The sequence below is a fragment of the Palaemon carinicauda genome, chromosome 2, assembly GCF_036898095.1.
Source record: "Palaemon carinicauda isolate YSFRI2023 chromosome 2, ASM3689809v2, whole genome shotgun sequence".
In the NCBI taxonomy this organism is placed as follows: domain Eukaryota; kingdom Metazoa; phylum Arthropoda; class Malacostraca; order Decapoda; family Palaemonidae; genus Palaemon; species Palaemon carinicauda.
In genome coordinates, this window is record NC_090726.1 from 87,807,273 (window position 1) to 87,819,391 (window position 12,119).

At 45.3% G+C, this 12,119-nt stretch overlaps 1 protein-coding gene across 1 annotated transcript in view; it reads left to right on the forward strand.

Annotated features, from left to right (window-relative positions):
* Positions 1 to 12,119, forward strand: part of tou (toutatis) — a 510,442-nt gene that overhangs the window by 177,682 nt on the left and 320,641 nt on the right. Inside the window, exon 13 of the mRNA XM_068348421.1 lies at positions 1,888 to 1,953. Coding sequence (XP_068204522.1) covers positions 1,888 to 1,953 — 66 coding nt within the window. The remainder of the gene's footprint in view (positions 1 to 1,887; positions 1,954 to 12,119) is intronic.

Here is a 12,119-nt window from a genome sequence, read left to right on the forward strand (position 1 = left end):
CTATTTAACAACTCTCGTTCACTACTAAATTTTAGGAGTATAGCCATATAAACTGCATAGGTTACAAATAGCTGTCAATGAATACTTTTAGGAAAAAGCAGCATGAGAATCTACTTTGAAAACGTAATAATCAAGTTTCCTCGTAAGGTTTCCAGCATGCTAAGTATTAATAATGATCTTGTTTACAACTGGCACATTAGTGTTGTTCACATGTCGTTGCTCAGCTGAAAGGCTTAGCATACGTAACAGTACTTACTGCAGGATAGAGATGCGTATGTACCGGCACCTTGTTAGGGATAAAGATGCCAATGTAATGGTTCTTCATAAGAGGTAGGGATGCTTATACTGTATAACGGTACCTCCCAATGGATATTGAGTGTATTTAATTTGGAAATTAAACTGTTTATTATTATTATCCATAGATTTTAACTAAGTTCAAGGAATTTAATTTGAGATTTAAGTTTTTTCAGCCAGACTTTTAAGGCTAATAAAAATATGTTAGAAATAACCACACTAAAGGAAATCCATTACTTTAGTAATGGATGTGCTTGTAAGCATATGAAATTGCACTCCTACGAAATGGTCACGTGATGTAACCAACCAGCTGAACTGATATGTAACTAATAACAATAAACTTGAGAGCATCTATGTTATAAAATGCCATCTCCCAAATTAAAACTACATTATTTAAAAGCACTTAGTTTAGTGAGAGGATCTAGATAACAAATTCGGCCTTCTACCTCGCAATCTAGCTATATAGAACAAAAAGTTCTGCAGAAATGCAAGGAACAGGCTGCAGAAGGATTAAAGTAATAAAAAAAAAATTTAAGATATACAAAATGAACTAGACGTTGCAAGGCACAGTGAACATTCACAACCCTTACTGAAGGTACACTATGTGATTATGATCACTAGACTTTACTATGGAAGTTAGGTTAGTGTAGGGCAGCTAGGCAAGCAAGTCAGACTTATCACTCACAAGAGAAGGCTCACTGGCCTTTGAGAATAACAAAGAAAATTAAGTGGTTGAACACTAACATGGCTGGTGAGGAAGTATTGGCATGTCAAATCGTTATCAACTCCATCAAAAACAACTATTCTCTCTCTGTAATTTCCTTTGAATTAAAAATTACTTCCCTGTCTGTTATGAGAAAGTCATTCTGGTTACAACACAGAAGCTTTACCGCTGTGTAGTGTATATTCTCAGGTTCCATAAACACCAACTGGGAACACAAATCCTGGGAGGAACCATGAGATATCTTACTCCTCACAATAGTTATTTTGAAACCCAGGGCTTTCCCTGTGCAGAAATACTATCCAAATGAGTAGGTGTTAAACTAAAATGTATTAAAACTAGTCACAATCTGGAAGGGTAGATACATGTCTTGATGAAGTACTTCAACTGAGAAAGGAAAACTCCTAGTGTGCTACTTACCATTAATTGTTATATTGCCTCTTTACTTTAGGGGGGCCATGTATCTTTTGAAAGGAAAAGAAATGTTTTATTTTTTAAACCTTTGTGGTAATTGTCGATAAAACAAGCTTCAGGAAAGGAAGCTATATGAACGTCAGGGGAGGTTCATAGGGGGTTAATGATTGTACTATGGTAAGGTCATTGGGGGGAGAGAGTTTCATGTTCATGGTGTCATGGCTTACCATTAGTGAAACAAGTTGTATAAAAGAATTTGCCATATTTAGAAAAGATAATTTATGCCACAAACCTAAATATTTTGGTCACAGTTATGTACTCTTTTTGGTAACTTGTTACTAGAGTATTTTTTATTGTGTCGATTATATTAATGAAGTCATTTTGTGTTACATTGAAGAACATTATTTATTCATGAATTATTATTTGCAATTTTTGACACTGCCATTGTATATACACAGATGCAAGAAGCCCTGCAGCGACAACTCCTTGCCGCTGATGGAAAAAGGGAAGAGAAGAAAAAAAGGGTAAGAAATTCTAGATGATTGCTCCTAATAATATGTTTTAATACTTATTTCTTTTAAACAATTGTGAGGATTGAATAGAAGAGATGCAGTTCTGAATAGTTAAAGGACTAAGTTATTTGGAGAAATTTTTTCCTTTTTTTTTTTTTTGTTTAACTAATGAAATTTGGAATTTCATTTCCTATTTCAAGAAAACTTCATTAGCTCCAAGTGTAAGACATAAATTTTTAAAATTATTTTTTTTTTAATTAGTTTCTCTCAAACCAGTTTGCCTTCATGGTCAACTGAATGTTTTCCTTCCAAGGTTGCTTTAATTCTCTTAGGTTGTTTGATAAATGGAGTTATAGATCAGGGTCAATAAGTGTCAATTAAAAAAGAGATATGGAAGAAGACTATGCATCCATTCTCTTGTAGTCATAGTATCAGGGAAGGCGTGAGGTTTTTCAGTGTAATTGGTGACAAACTCTCTTGTCAGTTAAGAGTCTTCAAAGATGTAATACCTTGGGATTATCACTTTTGGAACTAGCATCGTAACATCTTGCTAAACATAAGTTCACCAAGTCAGAGATCTCCCCATATTGATATGAATATGACAAGTAAACAATCTTTTACTGTAATGTCATGGTTTTAAAATTATTAAGTTTTTTATTTTTAGTTCACTGTTAACAGTCTGTATACCAAGACATTGGCCGAAGGATGAGGTGGTATTACAATATGGAATTATGTATAGTAAAATTTTCCTTTTGTTTTCTCCCTCCCTCCCTTCATGTGTTGTATATAGTCACAGTTTTAGTAAATTTTCTACAAGTTTGATTTGGTTATTAGTTTGATCAATTGTATCCCTCATTAGTCCTAAGCAACAAGAGCCTGTTGTTTGAATGATTTACACTTTGTGTACTTTTAAATTAACTTCAAGTTTTGAATGAGCTAGAGGGATAATCTTAATAGGGTTTGATGGTTAGTGGAATTTAGTGGTCTTAATGACTTGGGAAGAGCATTCTGAGGGGTTAAATTGATTATGCAGAATAAGATGCACAGGAGAGTAATTTGTGCATTCATGACTAAATTAATGTTTCAGATGTTTAATGATTAATATTCTACTTATTTTGAATGAGGAATTGATGGAAACTACCACAGCATCGTTTGCTATTTCACTCTAAAAGGACATGGTATCGGCTTTTGCCCCAAGAGTAACAAAATGAATGGTAACATTTGATGGGAAAAACTAGAATGTCGTTGTATTAATTTTCTTGATTCTGCTAGAATAGAGGCTTATATAGAAATTAAGTAGAAACAGTTTGTGATTTCTTTCTTGGCTGGTTTAAGTGAAAGTTTAGTTAATTTATATTTTACAACAGAATACTGAAAGTAGAATAGAGAAACTGACAAAGAAGGAAAAGAATTGTTGATGATTAACCCTTTTACCCCCAATGGACGTACTGGTACGTTTCACAAAACTCATCCCTTTACCCCCATGGACGTACCAGTACGTCCTTGCAAAAAAACTGCTATTTACATTTTTTTGCATTTTTTTTATAACTTTATGAGAAACTTCAGGCATTTTCCAAAATAATGAGACCAACTTGACCTCTCTATGACGAATATTAAGGCTTTTAGTGCAATTTAAAAAAAAAGATATACAGTACTGTATTGCAAAATGTGCTTGAAAAAAAAAAAACGCCTGGTGGTTAAGTGTTGGAAAGTTCCAAATAGCGTTGGGGGTAAAAGGGTTAATCCCCTCACTAACTTAAGGAGGAAACATTTTCAGGTTAAAGCATTCTTTGGCTCTGCAGCCAGTAATGTTTACTTTCACAAACAAAAAATAGAGATTCATTTATTTGGTCAGGGAAGTGTAGTTGATAATTGTGAAAATGCAATAAGTTTGATAAGTTTCGTCTTGGTATTCTTTATTGAAATGCTGTTTGTTCCGACACAGATACAAACCTTTGCTATTTATTAGGGTATTACTTTCGACAATGCTGAAAACCAACCAAGACAATTTTAGTGAGGGATAATTACCCCATCCACTAGTTAGTGGGAGGGGGTTGGGGTAGACTAGCTACCCCGCTCACTCACACCTGTCGGTTGAGTAACCACTTTTACTTATGGCTAGGTAGAGTGTAGACGTGCTGTCTCTCTCTCCCGTTAACAAACTGCCTTGACTTTTACTTTGTCTTTTTCTTTTGTGTGTATCGGTGTGTGTATGGTTATTGTCCCGCTATGCGGACATGTCCTGGGATTGAGAGCCGCCGCTGCGGCACCTTCATGTCGTCCTTGGAGACAGACCCACATCCTTTATGCCCGGCTTGCCGGGGAACTCAGTGTTCACGGGACAACACCTGTTCCGAGTGTAGGGAGTGGCCTGCCTCCCATTGGGAGAGGTTTGCGCATAAGAAGGAGAAGAAGTCTAAACGCGAATCTTCACTTTCGGGGTCTTCCTCGAAATTGAAGAAATCGCGGCCTTCTGCTTCCTCTACGCCCAAATCTCTGCCTGAAACTAATCCTCGACCAGGCTCTTCCGGGGTACGGTCGAGCAGTAGCGTAGGGCTTGTGACTCCAAGTCAAACCCTGGGTGATAGACGAGGATGACGGCTTCCCTAGTGAGTCGGCTCCTCTTCCCCCAGGGAGCACCTGTTCCTTGCCAGACCTTGGGTCTGGTTCTGACACCGAGGATTTAGCTAACCCACCAGGGACGGTGGCAGGGCTCTCTCCAAGGCGGGCTTCCCCTTCGGGGGAACATATCTCTCATTCGCGAGAGAAGGTTGCCTCTGTGCATCGGCAATCTCCTTACACTTTAGGTTCTCCTCCAGGGGCGGAAAGAGAACCTTGTTATAAGTGTAGTTCTCCTCCGGGCGAACTTTCCTCCCCTGCGGAGGATTTATCTGTCGATCTTAATCAGTCTCTCCCTCGGGCGGAGTCTGTTGTACGTTCCTCTCCAGAGGTTCGTAGAGTGGAGGGGTGGGTAACCCCTCTCCACCCCGGTCGTTCTCCTCCCCGGGCTGTGAGGAGACGTCTTTTTGAACCTGCTGGTTCTCCTCACGTTGACCCTTCGAGGTCTCGTGACGATCACCCTTTGGGCTGGCGTGATCGTGAGTCTTCTGACTCTAGTCATGTTGATCCTGCGGGTTTTCATGACAGCAGGAGTCCTTCGGATCTCCGTTGCGCTGAACCTTCGGGCTCTCGCGACTTGAAACCTTTGGGTTTCTGTTACGCTGAACCCTCGGGCTCTTGTAACGACGGTAACGTTGAACCTCTGGGTTCTCGTACCGTCAGTCACGCTGATCCTGCGGGATCTTGTGACAGAGGAACCTCGATTCCTCGTTACGCTGACCCTTCGGGGTCTCATAACTTGAGTTACGCTGAACCCTTGGGCTTTCGTAACTCTAGTCGCACTAACACTTCGGTGTTTCGTGACAGAGAAACTCTGGTTTCTCGTTGCATTGCTCTTTCGAGTTCGCGCAACACAATTCACGCTGAATTTTCGGGTTCTCGTGACCAGAGTCATTCTTATTATAACAGAGTTTTTAAATTCTCGTTGTGTTGATCGTTCTCGCTGACACAACACAAGCTATTGTGAACCTTCGGGTGAGCGTAGCAATGAGTTCTCTCAACAACCTGAGAGCTCTTGCGCCCACGGCCAAATTGGCGCGCACGGCCAAATTGGCGCGCACGGCCAAATTGGCGAGCATGGCCAAATTGGCGCGCATGGCCAAATTGGCGCGCACAACCACCTTGGCGCTCGCAAACAAAATGGCGATCATGGCACACAGGTTCATCCTATGGCGCACCATATGCATATTGCTCGCCATGCGCGCGAACATCCTGTTGCGCGCCATGCGCGCGAGCAAATGCACGCCAGGTGCGCGAACAACCTCATGCGCTCCAGGAGCGCGAAAAAGGTGCACGCAATCGGGAGAGGCGCGCGCGTGAGCTCCCTTCTACCTACCAACAGTTCGGCGCAAGAGCGCACGACCATCTTAGCGCTCATTATCAGCCTCTCGAGCCTCTTGGGCCTCAACAGAGACAACGGTCGCCTGTGTGACCGAGTCCAGATCCTATCCCTAAGGGTAGGCCTGTGCCTATCTTGCCTGTAGGGAAGCCTCCATCAGACAAGAGGGTTAGGGATCCTACCCAGGTTCCTAAACCCAGGGAGCAGTCCTTTCCTAAGGACCTTCCCCCTAGTTCCACAGGAGCCCGTGACCCCCCGTGGCTCAGCAACTTATTTAATGTAATGCGCCAAGCCATGAAGGGAGTCCTTCCCCGCTCCCAGTCCTTAGGTGATACACCTAGGATTCCCTTGTCGCCTCCTCTCTTCCCGGGGTCCTCTCCTCTCTCCGATCCTAGGAGGAGGTCGGAAGTTCTCACACAGGTGGGCCCCTCGGGTAAAGGGAAACGATCATCCCCTTGCAAAAGACCTCTGGAGGAGATTAGGCATGAACCTCAGGGTAGCCCCCCGCAGTTCAAGACGCCACAGGCCAGGCCAAAGGGGGAAAGGAAAAGGATTTGTCCTTCAGCCCCCAAAGAGGATAGGGTTACTTACTATGGAGACTCCTTCCCTTCTTTACCGGTCGAGATAGTGTCTAATGAGGCACGACCTACGACCAGACGTGATTCACCCCGTACGGCAATGGACTTACATTTCACCCGTAAGCCAACGGAGTCCTCTAGGCCCTTGGGAACAGAGGATCTCCGGCTTTGTAGGAGGGAACTGAAGGATTTGTTCACCATCCCCAAATCCTCGGCCAGTCTTCCTTCCTCACTGCCTCCCAGGCAGCCGGAAGCAAGCACCTCCCCGGTAGTCTCCCTATCCCCAGTCTATACAGTTGATGACTTCAACCCACGCCGGGCTCCTATGGATGAGAGCTTGGACGTGGAAGGGCAGAGCGATCTCGAGGACTACGCTCTGCCAGCAGCCGCTAGCCCTAAGCTTACAGAGGATGAGAGGAAGGAGTCGGAACACGCCTTCTGGTAGGTCCTAGCCTGCATCCGTTCCATCAATGGACTTCCAGATCCATCGGCAGCCCCTCTAGATGGAAAAGAAATGGTCCTTGACCAGTTCTATGGCACTCAGAAACCTCATAGGACCAGTGCAGCTTTGCCCTGGTCAAGGGGGTTGAAGAGTGCCAAACAGAAGGCTGTGTCCCAGGCAACTGGTTCCACCTCTTCTCTCCGCTCCAACTCGTCCTCCAAGCTCTTACCTCCTCCGTATGTGTTTCAGAGGAGGTACTACGAGATCCTCGGAGAATCTTCCAACGCTGCCTCTCGACCACTCTATAGAGGCACTCTCGAAGGCCACCCCCTTCGAGAAACTTATGGGACTTCCTATCTCCTATTCGGCCTCTGAAATCCTAAACCCGGAAAAGGTGGCGAAGTACGCCATGCAGGTTACTTCGTGGCTAGATTTCTGGTTAGGATCCTTAGGACAACTGATGCGGTCTAAAGACCTGTCTTGGGAGTCCTCCAGGAAGTCTTTGGAGACTTTCCTTTTGTCCGGCACTCGGGCCATCGAGTTCCTCTCTCATCAGATAGTGAACCTTTGGGCCAACACTATCCTGAAGAGGAGAGATGCCATCACAGGCAAGCTCTATAGACATCTCCCTCAGGCCGAAGTAGCGAGTCTAAGAAATGCTCCTTTCGAGGGCAATTCTTTGTTCCATCCCGAGGATGTTGAACGGGTGACAGAGAGGTGGAGGAAGTCCAGTCAGGACTCCCTCATCCAAAAGGTCTTAACAGCTAGACCTTACCCCTCTCAGCCGCAGCGGAAAGCACAGCAGAAACCGCAGCCGAAAAGGGCTAGAGACCCAAAACAGCAGGGTAAAAAGGGTGCAAAGCAGGCTTTTCACAGCAAAAAGTCCTTCCGTGGAGGAAAGGGTAAGAAGGGATCTGGCCGAGGCCGGTCCCAATAAGACAGGCAATCCTCCCATTTGTCCACCCGTGGGGGGATGCCTGCAAAGCCGCTGGCAGAAGTGGCTTTACAATGGGGCCGAACCCTGGACGGTCGAGGTGATTCGTTCAGGGTATCGTATCCCGTTCACGCTCTCTCTCCCTCCACTAACTCGAGTGCCGATTCCATTGAACTCCTGTGCGAAGGGATCCGCACAGGAGTTTGCCCTCAGGGCAGAAGTCCAGTCCATGTTGGAGAAGGACGCTCTCCAGGAGGTCCTCGACAGGTCCCCAGGCTTCTACAGTCGACTCTTTCTTGTGAAAAAGGCGTCTGGAGGCAGGAGACCAGTCGTCGACCTCTCGGCCCTGAGCAGATTTGTCGAACAGACACCTTTCAGGATGGAGACGGCCGACACTGTCAGACATGCGATAAGACCCCAGGACTTCATATGCACTCTAGATCTGAAGGACGCATACTTCCAGATCCCAATTGACCCGTCTTCCAGGAAGTATCTGAGATTTATGTTCAATCGGAAGCATTACCAGTTCGGGTTACTGTATTTCGGTCTTTCCACAGCACCCCAGGTACAGTGGAACCTCTACACACGAACGTATCTACATCCGAATTTTCCAACATCCGAAGTAAAATTCGAGCAAATTTTTGACTCTACACCCGAATTTTATTTCGACACACGAAGTAGCAATTTTCGTCGTACCAGTTGTATCCGAATTTTTCGACACGCGAAGTACAATTCGAACACGTTCCTACTCTACACCCGAATTTTTTTTTCGACACCCGAAGTAAACAATACTCGTACGCGTAGTCGGTGCTCATAGCGCCTGATATGTTTTTTATTTCCGCCAATAGAAGGCAGCACTTCAACCTCGGAGGGACCCTCAATTAGCGTGGCTTGGGTCAGTCCTCTGTTCTCGTTGGCTTTATATGGTTGTGCCCTGTGCGTTCTGCTATTAATTGTGTTTTAATCGTGATTTTTTACATTCATCCTTTTACGGTATTTTACGAAAATCATGGGTCCTAAAAGGCTTAGTTTCGCAAGTGGTAGTGGTAGTGGTGAGAAAAGGAATAAGGGAATGCTTTCTTTAGAAGTAAAGCAAGGAATTATTGAAAAGCATGAGGGTGGCGTCCGTATGAGTGAACTTGCAATAAGTTCCGCGCAAATAAAAGAGGTGTTAGGAAAATATCAAGACGTGGTCGACTTCATCGACAAATACCATCCAAAGAAATTGCAGGTTTGTCGTGTAGCTGCGCAGTTTGATGATGTTTCCCTAACTTATTTTCGAAACATTCTGAAAAGCTGTACCAAGCAACTTTCTACCGATAGCTTCTTTAAAAAAACTACGAAGCGAACTCGTGATGAAGAGGAAGGAAGTGGTTCAAAGAAAACAGCAAAGAGTGAAGAGAAAAAAATTCAATCAATTTTAAGTGTAGAGAGTGAAAGTGATTAAAATTAATCATCAAAAAGAAAAAAAGAAAATGTAAAAAAAAATATAAATTATAAAAAAAAAAAGCTAAGTTATGTTAAAGTTCACTTAGTGTAAGTTAGAGTAAGTTACGGTAGTGTACGTTTATCGTAGTTAACCTCTCTACCTCCTCGCCGCCCGTCCGTCTCCTCTCTGCGTAGCAAGACTAACAACACCTGCGCTGGAGTTTCTAAGGTAAAGTGACGCTAAAAACCCGTTTCTTATTTATCATTTTTGCTAATTCTTCTTATTTACATGTCTATTCTTCTTATTTACATGTCTATTATCTAATTTAGTGTTCATTATTCTCATGGGAAAATTATGTGTAGTAGTTTATTAAGAAGTTATCATAGGTTTTTGGGCTCAACCACGGATTAATCCAATTTCAATGTATTCTTATGGGAAAATTCGTTTCGACAACCGAACATTTTCTACATCCGAAGTTGGTTCTGGAACGGATTAAATTCGTATGTAGAGGTTCCACTGTATTCACGAGAGTATTCGCCCTAGTATCATCTTGGGCTCACAGAGTCGGCATCCGTCTCCTAAGACACTTGGACGACTGGCTGATTCTGGCAGACTCGGAGGCGGCCCTTCTCTGCCACCGAGACAAGGTTCTAAGGTTTTGCCATGATCTGGGGATCGTGGTAAACCTTGAGAAGTCTCAACTGCTCCCCTCTCAAGAACTGGTATACCTAGGCATGCGATTAGACACCCTAAGGCACAAAGCGTTTCCATCAGACGAAAGGATCCAGAGACTGAGGGAGATAGCACAGGTCTTCCTCAGTCGGGAAGAGCTCCCGGCGCAGTATTGGCTTTGCTTTCTCGGTCACCTCTCTTCCCTGACCTGACTGGTCCCCAACAGTCACCTCAGGATGAGATCACTCCAGTGGCGACTAAAATCCCAGTGGAACCAGCACTCCGATTCCCGGGATCACCTAGTCCGCATAGGGCTAGAGGAACGGTCGGACCTCAGGTGGTTGCTGGCGGAGCCGAACCTCTGCAAAGGGGTCGATCTTATCATCTCTCCCCCGGAATTGATGCGGTTTTCGGGTGCATCAAAAGAAGGGTTGGGGGCTCACGTGCTGCACCATTACATCTCCGGCCAATGGTCCAAATCAGAAAGGTACCAGCACATAAATCTCTTAGAGATGAGGGCAGCCTTTCTGACCCTCAAAGAGTTCCACCAGGTCCTGGCGGGGCACTCCGTGGTGCTGATGAGCGACAACACCACGGTAGTAGCTTATCTAAGCAAACAGGGCGGTACCTCTTTGCAGCAGCTGTGCCATTTTGCAGTAGAGATACTCAGATGGGCAGAAGACAACTCGGTGACTATCAGCTCGCTTCATTCCGGGCAAGCGGAATGCGCTAGCAGACAAGCTGAGCAGAGCGACTCAGATAGTTGGCACCGAGTGGTCTTTGAATCCTCTGATAGCCAACAAAGTCCTGACTTTGTGTGGTTCCCCGACTGTGGATCTGTTCGCAACAGCCCTGAATTTCAGGCTCCTGTTGTACTGTTCCCCAGTCCCGGATCCCCAAGCTCTTTGGCAAGATGCTTTTCAACAACGGTGGATAAACCTGGACGCTTACGCGTTTCCCCCGTTCTGTCTGATGAGAAAAGTCCTCAACCAGGTACGAGCAAGCAACAATTTGCGAATGACCCTCATAGCTCCGCTATGGCATCACGCAGAATGGTTCCTGGACCTTCTGCATCTCCTCACGGAGATCCCGAGGGAGCTTCCTCCACAACACGACCTCCTCAAACAACCACATGCCAACATCTTTCACAGAGCCATAGCCTCACTTTGACTTCACGCCTGGAGACTATCCAGCACCTCCTCACACAGAGAGGCTTTTTGCAACTGGTTGCGAAAAGAATGGTAGTCTACCAGGCGAAGTGGTCAGTTTTCTGTGGTTGGTGTCTTGGAAGGGGTATCTCTCCCCTCGATGCCTCTGTTCCAACTATAGCGGAGTTTCTTGTATACCTTCGGGAAGAAAAGCTTCTCTCGGTCTTGGCAGTCAAAGGCTACCGCTCAGCCTTGAGTCTCGCCTTTAGACTGAAAGGAGTCGATATTTCCTCCTCGGAACTTTCTTTGCTCATACGCAGTTACGAGCTTACTTGCCCCCAGGCAGAGCTAAGACCTCCCCCTTGGAACGTGGTTCGGGTCCTCAGGTCTCTGAAGGGCTTCCCCTATGAACCACTACGCCAGGCCTCAGATTGTCACCTCACGTGGAAGACGGTGTTCCTGCTCGCTTTGGCTTCGGCCAAGAGAGTCGGCGAACTTCATGGTCTATCTGCTGATGTCTCCCACACTAGGAGATGGGGGGAAGTAATCCTCAACTTCGTCCCTGAGTTTGTAGCTAAGACTCAAAATCCGGGTGTGGCGGACTCCAGGTTCAGCCCATTTCGGATAGAGAGTCTTCGTTCTGTAACCGAAGATCCAGACCAACTGTTACTGTGTCCTGTGAGGAGTCTGAGGTGTTACTTAAAAAGAACAGCAAAAGCTCGCCCCCGTGTACGAGCACTTTTTGTCAGCACGGGAAGGTCAAGAGGAGGGTCACGAGGAATACTATTTCCTCCTGGATAAGGAAAGTAATCGAATACGCTCTATATCCAGATCCTCCTCTGTCCAACCGACCCAGAGCTCATGATGTCAGAGGCATTGCAACGTCTCTGGCGTTCAAGAAAAATTTTTCTGTGGCACAGGTATTGCAGCGGGCATGTGGAAGCGTCAGACGACCTTCACAGCCCACTACCTGAAAGACGTAACCCACAGGAGCATGGAAACCTTCTCCATTGGTCT